This window comes from Carettochelys insculpta, chromosome 6 (genome assembly GCF_033958435.1).
Source record: "Carettochelys insculpta isolate YL-2023 chromosome 6, ASM3395843v1, whole genome shotgun sequence".
NCBI lineage: Eukaryota > Metazoa > Chordata > Testudines > Carettochelyidae > Carettochelys > Carettochelys insculpta.
Window position 1 is genome coordinate 1,299,747 of NC_134142.1, and position 18,938 is coordinate 1,318,684.

General features: G+C 48.7%; 1 protein-coding gene across 2 annotated transcripts in view; it reads left to right on the top strand.

Annotated features, from left to right (window-relative positions):
* LRFN5 (leucine rich repeat and fibronectin type III domain containing 5) overlaps nt 1–18,142 on the top strand; it is a 167,278-nt gene extending 149,136 nt beyond the window's left edge. Inside the window, exons 2-5 of one of the 2 annotated variants that reach the window (XM_074998502.1) lie at nt 4,644–6,051; nt 6,820–7,532; nt 14,752–14,805; nt 17,745–18,142. In XM_074998502.1, coding sequence (XP_074854603.1) covers nt 4,664–6,051; nt 6,820–7,532; nt 14,752–14,765 — 2,115 coding nt within the window. In that variant the 5' untranslated portion in view covers nt 4,644–4,663 and the 3' untranslated portion in view covers nt 14,766–14,805; nt 17,745–18,142. Of the gene's footprint in view, nt 1–4,643; nt 6,052–6,819; nt 8,384–14,751; nt 14,806–17,744 lie in introns of those variants that run through there. The other variant, XM_074998501.1, reaches the window with a different exon arrangement.
* The last annotated feature ends 796 nt before the right edge of the window (nt 18,143–18,938 follow it).

Genomic DNA, 18,938 nt, shown 5'->3' on the forward strand with positions numbered 1-18,938 from the left:
ATTTTACCTCTTTCCCCAGTAGAAGACAGTCCAATGAAATTGCTTGCCCCCCCGCCCCCAAGTCTTTGTGTGTTTATGGCAATTCAGCACATACTGTTTTTATGTTTCATGCATTTATGGGACTGGTGAAGTGGTTGTGTAACTCTGATGTGTGCAGATGTCACAGCATTTCATGAGAGGGGGAGGCTTATGCATCCTGAGCACCTGGAGCTCTCATTACTATCAACTGCTCAGCACCTTTCTGCATCCAAAATGTGGAGGTATGTCTTGGGAGGACCACAGCCTAATTGTGTAGAACTCACACTTCTTACAGTGTAACAGCTAACCTCGTTATCCCCAGCCTTACTCTGGCCTATTTATACCTGGCCTTGCAGATTTCCAGGACCAGCATCTGAAGAAGTGAGTTAACTCACGAAAACTCATGCTCTAAACTTTTCTGTTAGTCTATAAGGTGCCACAGGACCCTTCGTTGCTCTACTTCTTACAGTGTCACTTGCTGGTGGAATGAGATGCATACACATAGCTCTGCTATTGTTTGTCACCAGGTTGAGTTTGCTGCTCTGTAACTGTGACTTTTATTTCAAGTGCCCGTTTAGAACTTGGCCACCAGTTGCAGGTGGAGTTTTCAGGCATGTCACCACTAGTCAACTTGTCTGGCTGGTGCAGGCATTGTTATGCTCTTCATTTGCAAACATAGAAGAGCTCATCTCCTGCCACTTGTAAGATAAGATTCAGAGTGTAAATATAATGGCAGAATTGTCCAGTGGGAGGGCAGAGAGACAGTGTTGCTTCCCAGGTAGCTGGAGAAAGTGATAATCCAAAATATGATTAACACAGACTGGCTAACCTAGTTAGGAGGGCTTTGAACTAGGTTCGACAGGGACAGGGGAACAAAGCCACAGGTAAGTAGAGAAAATGGAAACCTGGGAGATGGGTCAGAAATTGGAGGGAGCACGGGCTATAATGGCAGAGAAAAAGGAGGGTCAGGGCAAAACTGGGAGGCAAGATCAAATCAATATCTTAGATTTGTATATACAAATGCAAGAAGTATAGGTAATAAGCAGGAAGAATTGGAAGTGCTAATAAGTAAATATAGCTATGACATTGTAGGCATCACGGAAACTTGGTGGTATAATACACATGATTGGAATGTTGGTATGGATGGGTACAGTTTGCTCAGCAAGGACAGACGGAAAAAAGGGAGGAGGTGTTGCCTTGTATATTAAAAATGTGCACACATGGATTGAGGTGGAGATGGACATAGGAAATGGATGTGTTGAGAGCCTCTGGATTAAGCTAAAAGGGGTAAAAAACAAGGGTGATGTCCTGCTAGGAGTCTACTACAGGACACCTACCCAGATGGAAGAGGTTGAAGAGGATTTTTTTAAACAACAAAATTATCCAGGGCCCAGGATTTGGTGGTGATGGGGGACTTCAGCTATCCAGATATATGTTGGGAAACTAACACAGCGACACACAGACTATCCAACAAGTTTTTGGACTGAATTGGAGACAACTCTTTACTTCAGAAGGTTGAAAAACCTACTGGGGGGAAGCTGTCCTAGATCTGATTTTAACAATAGGGAAGAAATGATTGACAATCTGAAAGTGGAAGGCAGCTTGGGTGAGAGTGATCATGAAATCACACAGTTTACAATTTTAAGGAAGGGTAGGAGGGAGAAGAGCAAAATAGAGATAATGGATTTCAGGAAGGCATATTTTGATAAACTCAGATTGCTGGTAGGTAAGATCCCATGGAAAGCAAGACTGAGGGGAAAAACAATGGAGGAGAGTTGGCAGCTTTTCAAAGGGACATTATTAAGGGCCCAAAAGCAAGCTATTCCTCTGCATAGGAAAGGTAGAAAATATGGCAAAAGACTGCCTTGGCTTAACCAGGAGATCTTGCATGATCTCAGAATAAAAAAGGAATCATATAAAAAATGGAAACTAGGACAAATTACAAAGGCTGAATATAGGCAAGCAACACAGGAATGCAGGGGCAAGATTAGAAAGGCAAAGACACAAAATGAACTCAAACTAGCTACAGGCATAACGGGAAACAAGAAGACTTTTTATAAACACATTAGAAGCAAGAGGAAGACCAAGGATAGGGTACGCCCATTGGTCAGTGAGGAGGGAGAAACAGTAATGGGAAACTTGGAAATGGCAGAGATGCTCAATGACTTCTTTGTTTCGGTCTTCACTGAGAAGTCTGAAGAAGGAATGCCCAACATAGTGAATCCTAGTGGGAAAGGGGTAGGTTTAGAAGACAAAATAAAAAAAGAGCAAGTTAAAAATCATTTAGGAAAGTTAGATGTCTGCAAGTCACCAGGGCCTGATAAAATGCATCCTAGAATGCTGAAGGAGCTGGTGGAGGAGGTATCCGATCCATTAGTTATCACCTTTGGAAAATCATGGGAGACAGGAGAGATTCCAGAAGACCGTAAAAGGGCAAATATAATGCCCATCTATAAAAAGGGGAATAAAAACAACGCAGGACGCTACAGACCAGTCAGTTTAACTTCTGTGCCAGGAAAGATAATGTAGCGAGTAATTAAGGAAATCATCTGCAAACACTTGGAAGGTGGTAAGGTGACAGGGAACAGCCAGCATAAATTTGCAAAGAACAAATCATGCCAAACCAATCTAATAGCTTTCTTTGATAGGATAATGAGCCTTGTGGATGAGGGAAAAGCAGTGGATATGGTATACCTACATTTTAGTAAGGCATTTGATACAGTCTCACATGATATTCTTATCAATAAACTAGGCAAATACAACTTAGATGGGGCTACTATAAGGTGGGTGCAAAACTGGCTGGATAACCGTACTCAGAGAGTAGTTATTAATGGTTCTCAATCCTGCTGGAAAGGTATAACAGGTGGGGTTCCGCAGGGGTCTGTATTGGGACCAGTTCTGTTCAATATCTTCATCAACGATTTAGATATTGGCATAGACAGTACACTTATTAAGTTTGCAGATGATACCAAGCTAGGAGGGGTTGCAACTGCTTTGGAAGATAGGGTCAAAATTCAAAAGGATCTGGACAAATTGGAGAAATGGTCTGAAGTAGACAGGATGAAGCTTAATAAAGACAAGTACAAAGTGCTCCACTTAGGAAGGAACAATCATTTTCACATATACAGAATGGGAAGCAACAGTCTAGGAAGGACTATGGCAGAAAGGGATCTAGGGGTTATAGTGGACAACAAGTTAAATATGAGTCAACAGTGTGATGCTGCTGGAAAAAAAAAGGAAACACAATTCTGGTATGCATTAACAGGTGTGTTGTGAACAAGACTTTAGAAGTCATTCTTCCACTCTACTCTGCGCTGGTTAGGCCTCAGCTGGAGTATTGTTTCCAGTTCTGGGTACCGCATTTCAAGAAAGATGTGGAGAAATTGGAAAGGGTCCAGAAAAGAGCACCAAGAATGATCAAAGGTCTAGAGAACATGACCTATAAAGAAAGGCTGAAAGAACTGGGCTTGTTTAGGTTGGAATAAAGAAGATTAAGGGGGGACATGATAGCGGTTTTCAAGTATCTAAAAGGGTGTCATAAGGAGGAGGGAGAAAACTTGTTCTTCTTGCCCTCTGAGGATAGAACAAGAAGCTATGGGTTTAAACTGCAGCAAGGGAGGTTTAGGTTGGACATTAGGAAAAAGTTCCTAACTGTCAGGGTGGTCAAACAGTGGAATAAATTGCCAAGGGAGGTTGTGGAATCTCCATCTCTGGAGATATTTAAGAACAGATTAGATAAATGTCTATCTGGGATGGTCTAGACAGTACTTGGTCCTGCCATTGGGGCAGGGGGCTGGACTCAATGACCTCTTGAGGTCCCTTCCAGTCCTAGTGTTCTATGATTCTATGATTGGGATCCCTATTTATCTACCACTCCACCAGCACAATGGGTTACAGCTTATGAAAGGTAAATGAACTCCTTTGAGTTTACTCTGTAATAACACTGAGAGCTCAGGTGCCAGGGAGACCTCTGTGTTTATTTTGTGCTTTTTAGGGAGAGTGGCCAAACAGCTGCAGGGCCTGCACAAGCAGGTGCAGGACTCCATTTCCACCAGAAGACTACTTAGCAGTGTCACAAAGACATGTAGTAATGATGGGTTGACAGCATCTACTCTGGACAGGTCACTCAGTGGCATTAGTTCTGGTGCGGGTCCAAGAATGAGTTGTGCTGAGAGGATCTGGTTTTACGCATAATTCTTTGCCTCTGTTATTCAATCAAAAAGATTGAACTGTGGCACATAAGCCATAGAATAACACTGTATCAGTCTGCTGATGGGTAAACATGACACCCGCCACCATTAGAAAGTGCATTCAGGGATTACAAATGCCCATTGCTCTTATAATGCATTCACTGTATTCTACTGGGGTTCTTTGCAGCCCAGTGTGACCTTCTCTTCTTTCTGTCATCATCTTCCCTGTGGTAGCATCAAAGGTCCCTCCTGAGACTGGGGCCTTGTTGCGCTAGCCAGTGGTCAGTCCTGTGTTGATAGACAGCCGCTATTCCAAAGCACAAACACTAACTATACAAGAACAGCATCAAGATCAGCCTTCATTTCTTGACTCTTGATTGCATGAGTTGTGTTCACGTGGCGAATATTAACAATGTACTTTGCACTTTCTTGCAGGCTCTGACACCTGATCTACAATGGAAAAACTGCTTTTGTATCTGCTGTTCATTGCCTTAGCAGTGAGAGCCCAGATCTGCCCTAAGCGCTGTGTCTGTCAGATTTTGTCTCCAAATCTTGCAACCCTTTGTGCCAAGAAAGGGCTTTTATTTGTTCCCCCAAACATTGACAGGAGGACTGTAGAACTGCGACTGGCGGACAATTTTGTTACCAACATCAAAAGGAAAGATTTTGCCAATATGAGCAGTCTTGTAGACCTGACACTCTCCAGGAATACAATCAGTTTTATTACCCCTCATGCATTTGCTGATTTGCGCAATTTGCGAGCTTTGCATTTGAACAGCAACAGATTGACTAAGATCACCAATGACATGTTCAGTGGGCTTTCCAACCTGCACCATTTGATACTTAATAACAACCAGCTTACCTTAATTTCTTCCACAGCATTTGACGATGTTTTAGCTCTGGAGGAACTAGATTTGTCCTATAACAATCTAGAAACTATCCCTTGGGATGCCGTGGAGAAGATGGTGAGCTTGCACACACTCAGCTTAGATCACAATATGATTGACCACATCCCGAAGGGGACTTTCTCCCATCTCCACAAGATGACCAGGCTGGATGTCACATCAAATAAATTGCAGAAGCTGCCACCTGACCCTCTCTTCCAGCGAGCTCAGGTACTAGCAACCTCAGGAATCATCAGCCCCTCTACTTTCGCCTTGAGCTTTGGTGGAAACCCTTTGCATTGCAACTGCGAGCTCCTGTGGCTGCGGCGTCTCTCCAGAGAAGATGACCTAGAGACTTGTGCTTCTCCTCCATTGTTATCTGGTCGGTATTTTTGGTCAATTCCAGAGGAAGAGTTCCTGTGTGAACCCCCTCTCATTACTAGACATACCCATGAGTTGAGAGTCCTGGAGGGTCAACGGGCCACTCTGAGATGTAAAGCCCGGGGTGATCCAGAGCCAGCCATTCATTGGATTTCACCAGAGGGCAAGCTTATTTCAAATGCAACAAGGTCGCTGGTATATGACAATGGAACACTAGACATACTTATAACAACTGTGAAGGATACTGGCTCCTTCACCTGTATTGCATCGAACCCTGCAGGAGAAGCCACACAAACGGTGGATCTTCACATAATCAAACTTCCCCATTTGCTCAACAGTACAAACCACATTCATGAGCCTGACCCTGGCTCCTCGGACATCTCAACATCCACCAAGTCCGGGTCAAATGCAAGTAGTAACAATGGGGATACGAAAGTCAGCCAAGATAAGAAAGTTGTAGTAGCAGAAACAACATCATCCACTGCACTACTCAAATTTAATTTTCAAAGAAATATCCCTGGGATACGTATGTTCCAAATCCAGTACAATGGTACTTATGATGACTCACTTGTTTACAGGTAAGACAGAGGCAACCACATCTGTACCTGCACTTAGCTCTCCATCAAGTTTTTCCTATTGATTTATTAATGCACTGTTTCATTGTCGTCCATTACTGAGGAGTGGTTACAATGTCACTTAGCCTTATCAGAATACTGCCCTTGGAAGCATATGGTGCAGGGCTTGTGAAAGACTAAAGCAATTTTCATCTAACAAATAGGAAAACTACTTGGAATGGTGTTATTTTTGGATAATCTAATCTGACCTTTATCCCCTGGGGTAAGATGATTAGAAGGAGGATTGTAGAGTTAGATGAGTTAAATGGCTCCGACACCCACCTGGGTTTTGGAACACATGGGAGAGAGATGTCCATAATTGTTCTGCGAAGGCTGCCCTCAGCCTGGTGCCACACACGCTGAGGTGCTCTACGTGCTAAGTGGGTTTGCTTTGAAACCAGGCAATGTAACAGTCACACCTTTCAAGACCAATTTGTCATAAACTATTTCTTTGTCTTTACAGCGGCTCTGCCAGGCATCTCTGCGCTGCTGAGCAATGCAATTAGCAGGCTTGCCAGTGGGAAGTGCAGGCACTGCTACTGCAGGGCCACGTTCAGCACTGGCTCAGAGCCATTAGAATTGGCCTGAGTCACTTGAAGCTGCACAGGTGTGGTGTGCTAGCACCACCAGCACTGTTCTCGGGGGCGATGGCCTTGGCTGGCGATCTGAGCACATGGGGAGGGGAGAGGATTGTGAGTGTCATCTAATAACCCTGGCTCCCTTGTCTCCTAGAATGATACCTCCCACGAGCAAAACCTTCTTGGTCAACAACCTGGCCGCCGGGACTGTCTACGACCTGTGCGTCTTGGCAATCTATGACGATGGCATCACCTCCCTCACTGCCACCAGGGTTGTTGGGTGCATCCAGTTCACTACCGAGCAGGATTATGTCCGTTGCCATTTCATGCAGTCCCAGTTCCTGGGTGGCACCATGATTATCATTATTGGTGGGATCATAGTGGCCTCCGTGCTAGTTTTCATCATCATCCTCATGATTCGCTACAAGGTGTGCAACAACAACGGGCAGCACAAGGCCACCAAGGTCAGCAATGTTTATTCCCAGACAAACGGGGCCCAGATGCAAGGCTGCAGTGGGGCAGTGCCCCAGTCCATGTCCAAACAGGCTGTTGGGCACGAGGAAAGTGTCCAGTGCTCCAGACTTCCCAGTGACAGTGTGACACAGTCATCAGACACTTGCTCGAGCCAGGACTCCACTACCACTACCTCTGCTCTGCCTCCCACGTGGACTTCCAGCACTTCTGCCTCCCAAAAGCAGAAGAGAAAGCCTGGGCCAAAGCCAGGCAGCGAGGCACAGAGTGAAGCTGTCACAAATCTCGAGTCCCAGAACACTAACCGAAATAACTCGACTGCGCTGCAGTTAGACAGTCGTGCCCCTGTCTCCCTCAAAGGTCCCCTCACCTACAAACGAGCACAATCAAAGCCAAGTAAGTTTCTCACTTTGCCAGCTGACACATCCAGAGCAAAGCGCAGGTACTCCCTGAACGGAGCACTGATGGAATACCATTGTTATGGTTCCTCCCAGAACACGGGTGGATTATGGTCTAAAAGGAGCATGTCTATGAATGGGATGCTAACTCAGTCAGACAATTCTGGTGTGGATAGTGGAAAAGCAACTTTCTCAAGTTCTGAGTGGATATTGGAAAGCACTGTGTGACCCTGCTTTTTAAAACGTAGTCCAGCTGATTGCCCTGAGACACAGCACAGCAAGCCGTGTCTGAGAACTCCCTCCTGGGAGATGGGGTTTGGAGTTCTATGCCTGGCTCACTGAGGTCCGGCTTGTCCATTCAGGGTTGTGTGTGAGCGGCCCAGGGAACACAGGTTTTGTTACGTTTATTTTATTTTATTTAATATAACAACCGAAGGCAACATTCAAAGGTAAACGATTAAAGGGAAAAGCATGAAACAGCACCAGTGCCTTCCCCTGCTCTAGGACTGGCTTCCTGGTTCTGCCGTAGCAGAAAGCAAAAGAGAGTTTCATGGAAAAAGCCTTTTCTCAAGGAAATGCTGTTTCCTCCAAGCTAACAAAAGAGAACTTATGGCTCAATCAGTAAAATACTGTTTCTAAAAGGATCAGACTGTATGTGTCTTTTCAGTGACAATGGTGTTGCCTTTGTTCTTAGGCAAATGCTGTACAGAAGCAACAACTCTGTGTTGTTATGTTGTGTAAAATAAAATACTCAGTAAGTTACCCAGCCAGTGTTAAAATAAGTGCCCTTTTAAGCAGCACTCCCAGTGTAGGTGCCCGAGGTATTCACTGACGCTGACAGGTCCTGCAGCTGGCTCTTGGAGGGCTGGGGAAAGCAGAGAGGCCTCAGAGCACTTAAGCAGGCTGGTGTGATTAGTGTCCATGTTAGTGTGTGGGAATGAAGATACAAGCCAGACCCTCAGCTGATGGAGATGGGAGTTGCTCCACCACAGCCAGTGACTCTGCCAGTTCGCCAGCAGGTGACCTGGATCAGAGCTGGAATCCCATGCAGTGTCTTTGCATTCAGGGTTTTGATGCTTGTTGTAGGGGAGGGCAACAGAGGCTCAACCTATGACTGGGCTGTACCTCTGAGTGTAGCTGTGTCACATGTGATAGGAGAGTTTGAGGCCTGGTGTGTTAATTTCAGACTAAACAACAACCCCAGGCCCAGAGCAGCTGTCCCTAATCAGGAAAACCAGATGGTACTTGCAGTGGGGAGTTATGGGTGCAAGGGCGGGTGCCTCGGTCTTAGACATTTGCAGCTGCCCTCGCTAGCAGGAGACCTGCCCAGTCTTTTTCCCCTTAGCAGCAAGGGCCTCTCAGGATGGCGCTTTGCCTTAGTACCCCAGCCAAACCCTGCTACGCTGCAGAACAGCAGCGCTCCGTCCTGGCCCCGGTGCTGGAGTCCTCCATGGCTGTGTGTTGCAACAAACCTGCTGCATCTCATGCAAGGGCAGTCGTAGCTCTGGCGGGACAGTCCCCAGAACCGGCCCCGTGTCTCAGAGCGGATGTGAGTACACAGCATGAACGTGAGTGGTGGCTACAAGGAAAGCACTTCCGGTTTCATGATGAGGTAAATCTCTGAGGCTGTGAACAGGGAGTAAACAGGTGGAGCGTCTTCCGGGAAATGTATTTTATTTTATTTTATTTTATTTTATGACAATCCTTTCCCAGCCCTGGTGCTTCTTTTTTCATAGTGATTTCTGGAAGTTCATGTACTGTTTGGAGATTTCTCCAGTGCCTGGGCACAGTAAGGGGCATGGAAGTCAGTCCCAGCCATAGGTGCACCTGTTACCAGATTCTAGTGCCTTGGGATTTGGATCCCTTTTTTCACTGATGCACTTAGGGAGAAGACCGCTGCTGTGAAGGAGCGGTGGGATAGATCTCCTGACAGAGCCATTCCAGCCCATTGCGCAAATACAGAAACACACAGCAATGGATGAATAGCTGGTGAAATAGTCATTTTCGTGAGCAAAACAAGTATTGCTGTTGCTGGCTCATGTCCATTAACCCCGAGGTTCCTCACGTCACTTCACCTCAGCTTGTCTGCTCTCCACGTCTAAATGAGAAATCATCTAATGCACAACATTTGTGGCAAGCTGTGCAATGCAAATCAATAATTTTAGCCTCACTTTGGCACAGCCAGTCACACACTGTATGGGAGTGAAGTTTGCAGGCCATTTTCCTGAGTGGGAGTAGGTCTCTGAGGGCTCCAGTAACGGTATTTGAGGCTTGAATCCAAATAACTCCCAGTTGCCTGTCACGAGCCAGCCTTGTTCTGCATCACTGTGGTCAGGCTCCCCCTGCAGCTTCCTTCCTGCCATTGCTGGAGATGGCTGGCGAGGGGGGCTCAGAGGGGCCCCATCAGAGCCTAATAGAAGATAGACCAGGTTTTCAGTCTGTGCTGGAAGAGAAAAGCCTGATTTGAAGGCCCATTTTCCCCCATGCCGCTCGTGGAGACTCACAGGGAAAGTTAAGCCCAAAATGACAGTGTTCATTACCCCTGCACTCTGGTCTGTTTTGGTGGGGGCACACATCTGTAGCTGCTCAGGTGCTGTGTCACGAAGGGTGGACACACATTTGTCTAGTTTCCCACAATCTGCAAGGGACGATGTTGTCAGATGTGGGTAAGAAGACAACTGTGTGGTCTGTGCTGAGGGCATGAGAAGCAGTGGAGGCAGGGTGCTGGCCCAGCGCCTGGGTAAGAGGCTAGCTTTGCAGGGTTTGCTTCCAAGCTGACCATTGTAATCGGGTGCAGTTGTAAAGTAACAAACTACTGTGTTGTCTGAAATTGGAACTAATGTGTGTCTAATGTGTTGTGAAGTGCCAAGATAGTCACAGCTTCGTGTGGGGTGCTTTTTACAACACTAAAGAGTCAGCTCTGTGAACTCCAGCCACTGTGCATTTACATAAGAGGCTTACAGGGACCAGCTGGCACTGTTTGATTTAATTCTACACTGGTAGCACTGGAGCACTTAGACTGGCTTTCAGAGAAGGTTATTAACAGGGCTCTTTCTCCCTTCATCAGCAACATGTGCAGTGTGCATGCATGGGGCAGAACATGTGCACCTCTCCATGGTAATAAATGTGCAGCAGGGCTTTCTGCTGTCTTGGAACAAAGTCTGGGCACCGTGTGTGAGGCAAGCAGGGGGGTTTATTACACACAGCGCTGGTGGAGTGTCACTTCACCCATCAAGACTCCGTGAACGCTGCCAGACAATAGAATACAATTGATTATATAGGATGCTGATGGGCGGGGGACGGGGGAAACTATGGGATGGGTTTTATGCAAGCCAGGCTAGGGTCTAGCAGCAAGATGAAAAGAGCACAATAAGCCACTAATCTAAAGAGGTTACATGGTGTCCCCACCCATAGCTTACAGAACACCTTATCTCTAGTACAAGTGGTTTTCCTTAACAAGTTACTTAAAAAAGCAGACATTTAATGACATCTGTGTATCTAATTGGATTAATGATGTGTCTACAGGTGTAATGATGCCTTCACATGGGCATATCCAGGGGTGCGTTATCTAGAAGATTGAAGCAAAAGAGACAGTAACAGCATAGAGCAATAACACATTTGTTTTGAGTACCAGCCTGGGACAGCAAATTGGATGGTGCTATATCTTGGTTCTCCAACCTCTCCTTGGAACATGGTTGCTGGGACAATTATCCCTCCCTCCAAACTCCAAGGCCCTGTCTGAGCTGGTATGACATTCCTTGAGTCTTGTTAGTGAGATGAAGGGGGGCCAAGAAGGGGTAACCTTACACCCATGCTAACTGGGTTTCTGAACTACAGGGTTATAGGTCTACTCCAGACTGCAGGATTCAAATAGGGGAATCTTTAGCAGAATACCATAGCCTGCCTCAAAAATTTCTATCCTACACACTGTATTCAGGTTTCCTGTGGGCTTGACGCCTCCAAAGTGTGCCACGCGCCAAGCAGAGGGGAACCTGTGTTCTTCCTATTTGGCAAAGGCAGATGGGCCAATTGCCTGGGAGCAGAGTGTGGGAGGACAAATGTATTAACTATCCAGAAGAACAAAACTTACTGACACATATTCAGTAAGAGCCACGGGATTTTTTCCCACCCTGAAGCACAGCAGAGATGGTGAGAAAGGGCTAGTGAAATCCACCCGTGTAGTGAGGCCAACGTACAAAACAGGCACCACTAACTGCTGGGGCAGAAAGTGGAAGTCAGTGGCACTGAACTCCCGTGCTGGCTGTCTGCGTGGTTTTCACCCACCAAGACCATGTGAGTGATTGTTCAGGTGACTTTCTGCACCAAATTGCAGCAGGTAGGTGTGTCCTGTAGAATAAAGATCCTGCTCAAAAGGGGCCATGCAAGCTGATTACTCATCTCAGAGAGGGGGAATCTTCTCTTATGATCACCAGAGGGGGAAAAGGATTCCCAAGTGGGCTGATGGAGCAAAAAATTGCTGCCATGGGCTTCCTCTCTCCCAACCCTTCTGAAAGTAACACAAAAGATTTGCCATAATGGGATGGATGCAGAAACAGGGCTGCATGGGGAGCATTTGCAATGTTAGCCGCTCTGTGTACACCATTCTGACTGTGCTTTGGGGCGTTCCCTGCTCTGTACCGAAGACGGAACAGTTCAGCTCTGTACCATTGTGATTTTATATGCTTAAAAATGTGCCATTTCTTTCAGAGTACTGTGCAAAAGAGCAACAATAGAACAGTCATCCAGAACAACAGTCCCAGCTTCAGGTCCTCTGGGGAAAGACCGAGTCCCACCTATCAGCAGGTTGTCCTGCTGCTCAGTTCCACGTTGTCTTTGAGTCCAAATTCCGTCTCTCTGCCACACCTCTCAGGGACCGCCCAAAATAGAAACATGAGCCCACCAGCACAGCAGAGTCCATGTGCAGAACTGTACAGAGGGGACAACAGAGGCCAGAAGCCACTAGGTGTTTAGTATCAAGGGGGGCCAGAGAAAATTCAGCATCTCGATGGTTCCTAGAAGCATCCCATAATTAAGTACTGGTCCTAAGGCAGCCCGCCTTGTCGGGATCATGGCGGATTCTGTTCCCTGATGTTGTGCTGCCTAGTCTGTCCCCAGTGCCCAGGTGAGATTGTTTTTAGAGTTCAGAAACACCTCTCTGACTGTGGCCAGGCGCCTGATGAGTGTCATGCACCCTTTTAGGGAGAAATCCACTTTCACAAGGGGCTGCCTAGATGGGCAGTCAAAGTGGGATCTCAGTTACTGACTGCGATTATTGCCAACCTCACGTAATTTAGGCTAACTCATAAAAATCAGCCAAATCTAGATTTTCCAGTAAATTGACCATTGTCCACCCCTGCCAGGAGAGTGTGTCTTAGAAACACATACTACAAAAATCATAGACACTGCGCCAGCCCGTTAACTCCAAGCAGCTTATTTGAGGCTGCATTATACCGCCCTGTAGAGCGCCAGGCACACAGGGGCCATAGACCCCTCTAAACTGAGCAGAAAATGGAGCCCCGGGTAGCCCAGCTCACAGAGTGCTCCTCTACACTTCTTTGTGTTATTGTGTATGAGGCTAGAAAACAAAACTGGGGTCTTGTCTTTTGATTGGTGAAGAATGCATGTTTCCAGAAGTGAAGATCTGTAACAATCTGCTGAACCAGCTGGGAAGTGCAAGGCCTTTGGACGTATTCTGGGTTTGCAATGCCATAAGGAGGTTTTGCTGTGCTGCCAAAGGAAACGTGGCTTTATTTCCCAAGGAAGTGTTTCAAGAACCAGCAAATATATATATATATATGTTCAGATTATCCATTATTTAGGCAATAACGTTTCCAAAGCTGGAAAACTATGTTACAGATCAGCTCCTCAAATGGTGTAAATCGCATCTCAGTGGAACTACTCCTGTTTACACAAGCTGAGGATCTGACCCAGAATATTGTGCTTATGCTTGCTTTTGCCTATAGCAAACACTGTGCTGCATTTTACTGGTGCTCCTAGCATTGCAAAATCAAAGTGGAACTCCCTGTCTGTTTCACCAGCAGCACTGGTGCAATTGCAGCAACATGCGTAATGGAGAGGAGCAAGAAACTGTTTTCCTTTCCCCTAATTAATTAATGCACAAAGCAGCAGATGGAGAGTTTATAGCCAGGGCGTTCCCATAATACAGTATTAGTGCCTGTCACTGTTATTATTTCTCATTGCCTCATCTTTATTAAAAGCAAATGTCGACTCTAGAAGTGGCTGCTCAGTAGAATTACAACTGTTTGCAGCCTCACTCAATCTGTCTCAGATTTACTGGCTCTGTTGTGGACTCTCCTCCTCTACGGTTACCATGGTGAACATGATATAAATTATTTGAACCCCTTTGTCCAAAAAATTACTTGCCCCAGGCAGTGCAACAGACGGGTTAATTATTTGTGGCTGAGTTAAGGCAGGACAAGCTTTTGGTTACAAAGCAAACCAACCAGTTGGAACTGTCCTACTTACTACAACTCTCTCTCCATTGGTAAATAGGTGCCTCCAGGCCTTCTGAGGTACCACTAGGTGTGACCAGTGCAGTATCTTTTATACTAAAGAGTTTGCTACAGAAACTGTGGATGAGTCAGGCAGCCCCATATGCCAGCTCTGTGATGAGCTGCCGGTTGCATCGTTGTCCGGTTGCCTGTATTGACGTAAAGGAATCTGTTGTCTTTTCTGAGTTGTGTCAGGCTTTGCTGTGTATCATCAAACTGTTTAGGAAACTTTCTCCAGGGACAATTTTCTTCCTTTGTGCCAGGCACACTGACAGGTAGAACCCAGCTGTGGGCTCTACAAAGAGTGGTTATTAGTGTAAGAATGAAACCACCACAAAACCCATTCCATTTCCTGTGTTAACAAATGCCTGGGGTCTGCTCCGGTGCACTCCCTGTCACATGGTACTTGCTTGCGTTCCAGACCAGTGCTGGCATATGCTGTGGGGAAGTCGTTTCTCCTGCAGAAGGCCTCACATTGCCCTGCTTTAAAGAGACAAAATATTGTTCCCCTTTCTTGCCCAGCCTGGTGAGCTCTTACCCATCTCCATCCAGTCGGTCACAATGTAAGTGCCACTTCAGATCCTGCAGGCACAACAAACTACCATGTCTCGTGCTCACTGCAGTCTAGCTTGGCTTTGTTTTCTGAAGCCTGGCACCCTGGGACACCATCTGAGTGAAACCCCTCTTCTTTTTTTTTCCATACAGGGGTGGGAAGATAAATCAGCCATTAGATTTCGGCTGTCAGAGTAAAGCAACGTGGTAAGTACCCATTTGGATTGGCTGCCTATTTATTATTTTACAGTACAGCACGGGGGATCCAAATCCGCCATTGCTCCCAGTGTGGAAGGGCCATGCCAGACTTTCTGGTTACAGAAGGACCTATGCACACACACGTGTGTCCCTGATAAGGAATAGTCCTGAGTGACACTACCTCAGCGGACACAGTCCAAATCCAAACCCTGCTCACCTGACACTCTGACACTGGATGATGATGCTGGCCAGCTGCCAACACTCAGGTGCCAAGGACACTGTCATAAGGACAAGAAGACTTTTTCTGCAGAGACTACCCTGCACACGCACTGACTCCAGCCAGGAGCACGGCCTCTCTACTTGAACCAAGAAAAGCCTGCTGGCAGGGTGCACAGCGACCGGCCACGCGGCATTAGGAGAGTTTTAAGAGCTCCCTGTCTGATGTTTTCACTCTCAGGACAGCCTGGTTCCTGATAAAGCCCCCAGCACTTAGGGCCCAGATATCACAGCTGCCTGGCTGTGCCCTCGTGTGCTTTCAGAGTCCAGCTGCCTGGAAAATACCACTTAATCTCCATGTGTCCATTCACTTGCTCACAGGCGCACGGAGCCAGACTGCACCTGCACAAGCCCCCGCCAGCGCCGGAGCAGCAGCGGCGCCTGGGAGTTACGGGGGACACACCCCCTTGTCACTCACAACAGCCGCTTGTCTTCCCTGCCCATAGAGAGCTCCCTTTTTGGGAGCTGGTGCCTTTCTCACGTGCACCATGGTTGTGGGCCTGAGACTGACCTCTCAGGGCAGGAGGGGATGACAAGCTGTCCTAGTGTGATAGGGGCAGTCCTGACAGTCAGGGATTGTCTTGTATGGGCTCCTGTCCCCACCCCCGCCCCCTGCACACTCATCCCTATGGGTCACACTGGCGGGTTGGTTGCCCAAGGGCTGGGCCACCTTTCCCTTTCATGTGTGTGATGAGGGCTGACCCAACGGGCCTGTCCTTTGGGATCACAAGATCCCGGGTGAGGCACATGAACAGTGGCTATAATGATACCGCCATGGAAATGTCACCTGTGACGTGCTGCAAACAGGAGGGATTGGCAAATCCCCACCTCCAAGTTCTTATCGGAGGCGAGGCATTGTCCCTGGCCCTTCTGTCCCCAGCACACTCCAGGACATGTCCACCAAGATCTAAACGGCCTGGGGTTCTCCCCCATTACCTCCCCCAGGGCCCCCTCACCCATTCATACCCATTGCCTCCCCAGGGCCCCCTTCACCCATTCAAACCCATTGCCTCCCCCAGGGCCCCTCCTCACCCATTCACACCCATTACCTCCCTAGGACCCCCCTCACCCATTCACACCCATCACCTACCCAGGGCCCCCCTCACCCATTCACATCCATTACCTCCCTAGGACCCCCCTCACCCATTCACACCCATCACCTACCCAGGGCCCCCCTCACCCATTCACATCCATTACCTCCCTAGGACCCCCCTCACCCATTCACACCCATTGCCTCCCCAGGGCCCCTCCTCACCCATTCACACCCATCACCTACCCAGGGCCCCCCTCACCCATTCACACCCATTACCTCCCTAGGACCCCCCTCACCCATTCACACCCATTGCCTCCCCAGGGCCCCTCCTCACCCATTAACACCCATCACCTACCCAGGGCCCCCCTCACCTATTCACACCCATTGCCTCCTGTAGGGCCCCCCTCACCAGCTCGCGCAGGTGCAGCTCTGGGGGGAGACAACGGAGAGCTGTTTCTGGGGCATCTTGTCTCTGTGTCTTATCTCCACTGGCCTCGGCAGCACAGCTGCACGTCAGCCTGATGCCACCAGTCCCCCCACCGGGAGAGCCAGGCCTGGAGTGGTGTGCCCGAGGGCGCAAAAGCCGTGAGGACCTCGCTAGCTAGGATTGCACACCTTAGGCCCCATTAAACTGCCCCACACGCAGCAGGGGATTTGCAAATGGCAGACATTAGAGTAGTGCCTGAAGAGTTCCACCCGTCCCCACCCAACGGGGCGCTGGCTGAGTGAGCCAGAAGCTCTCCGGAAAACAGCGGCTGTTCCGAGCATGCTGCAGAGCGTGTGGGGCAGCAGGCCAAGGAGGAGCCAGGGAGGGTATGTGCTGGTCAGGGGAGTAAACTTCCAACTGCACACAACTGTACAGCCATCCTTTGTCACTCAGGCAGCCCTCATGAGGGAAGGGGCCGCAACAGGCTCGCTAGTGGCAGTGTGCGTTTGTGTGTGCGTGTGCGTGTGCGTGTGCGAGAGGGGACGAGGGTGGTTCTGTACAACCCCGGTAAGGTGCATGAAAGGTGAACTTACCACCACAGACTCTAGTCTGTGACAGGCACGAGTGAGACAAGGAACAGCCCTGGAATTTGCAGACAAAGGACAGATTGCAGAGCAATGCACTTTATGCTCTTAGTTGCACTGCAGTTGGTTCCACCACGCTGCGGCTTCCGCCTTTCAGTTCTCCCTTGTTGAATACGAGCGGTTAGTTAAATAACTTATTCAAGTTGCTCGGCAGTTTGGGGGATATTTTTTTTCCAAGAATTGGCTTTTCTTTGTTAGTCTCGCGGATCCCCTTGCTTTGTGTTGGCAGCTGAGTTTGCAAACAGACACCCTCTTATAGTACAGGTGTGATTCTTTCCAAGCCCTCCTTGTGCTGGGAGGCACTGCCCAGCTAAGGCTGGCTGATGGCAAGCAGGCTCACTGTGACTTGGCTTTTCAGATCTGATGTGCAGAGCTGTCTTCCCTTTGCACTGCAGTTCCAGGACGTTGCGTGCATGGGGCCAGCTTGTGATGCTGTTTAGACTCTGCTTGTTCCGAAAGCTCTGTGGTAATGGCTTGTTGGCCCTGCATTTATAGGGCATGTGATTAACTAGCTGGCTAAGGCATATGCCCTGTTTTCTTACTGTCTTTGCTCTGGTTCTTTTCACAGCTGGGGGGACTGAGCTGGCGAACACCTGCCCTCTGCCACCTCCAGAAACTGCTGCCATTGATGTTCTCACACAACCAAACCCAACATGTTTTCCACTCACTGAAGAGCAACGTGGAACCAGCTCTCACCCCAGCAGAAACTCATTCGACATGGACAGCCTCCACCGCCGGCCATGGAATCTGGCTCCACCAGATAACCTGCTTTCCCAGTTCCCCACCCCGCACGGCAGCGGGCGCTAGAGATCTCTTTTCTGGCCTTCCAGAGGTTTTTAACATAAATAATAAACCATGTGGTGGCAGCAGCTCCCATGTGAACTCATGTTAAATGGTGCCCGTGGTGACGTCACAGACTGTAAAACACTCAGTACTTATCTCACCGTGACAAATAAACACTTTACTATGGCAGTTGGCACGCTGGCTGATTTATACAGGCAGGGCAGGCGCTCAGAGCATAGCACAGGGCTGTGAGGCCATTCCTGCCCCGGGAGCACTTCACGAGCACCGAGTCATTCGCTCCCCCCTTAGGGTCCTGTCTGTGGGGCTGGCCGGGGCAGCTGCGCAGCACGACAGCGGAGCAGCCAGCACTCACAGAGGCACTGGCAGGGCTGGGCCCAGCTCCGGAGGGCATCGCCCTCTCCCCACAGCAGCTGCCCACCTTTACACTGTGCTCATGCCCATGGAATCACTTCACTGAGGGGGACTCCTTCCCCTGCTCCCCACCTGGGCCCACAGCAACCCTGCTTCTACACAGACACGCCTCACAGAGCTGGGAGAGACCTCGGGAGGTCATCGAGCCCAGTCGCCTGCACTCTTGGCAGGGCCAAGCACCCTCCCCTTGTATGTAGTTATCTAGATGCCTGAGATCCCTAAATGGCCCCCCCAGGGCTGACCTCGCACCCCTGGATTTAGCGGCAATGCTCAGACCACGGAACTACCCGCCCCCCACTTCTGGGCTCAGGCAGACGCTGTACAAGAGCATGTTTGTTGTGCTCTGGGTGTCAGGCGTTTTCCAGCTGTTGTCCCAGCCCAGGGGGCTCCTGGAGTCTGGCTCCCCTGCCTTGGCACACGCTTCAGGACATGGGCTGCATCCCCTCGACAGTGCAGGAGCAATGTGGGAAGAGCGGCAGCCTGGGCACCGGGAGTCAGACCACTGTCTTGGCCTGGTCTGTCCTGTGGGTTACTGCTCAGCCAATGG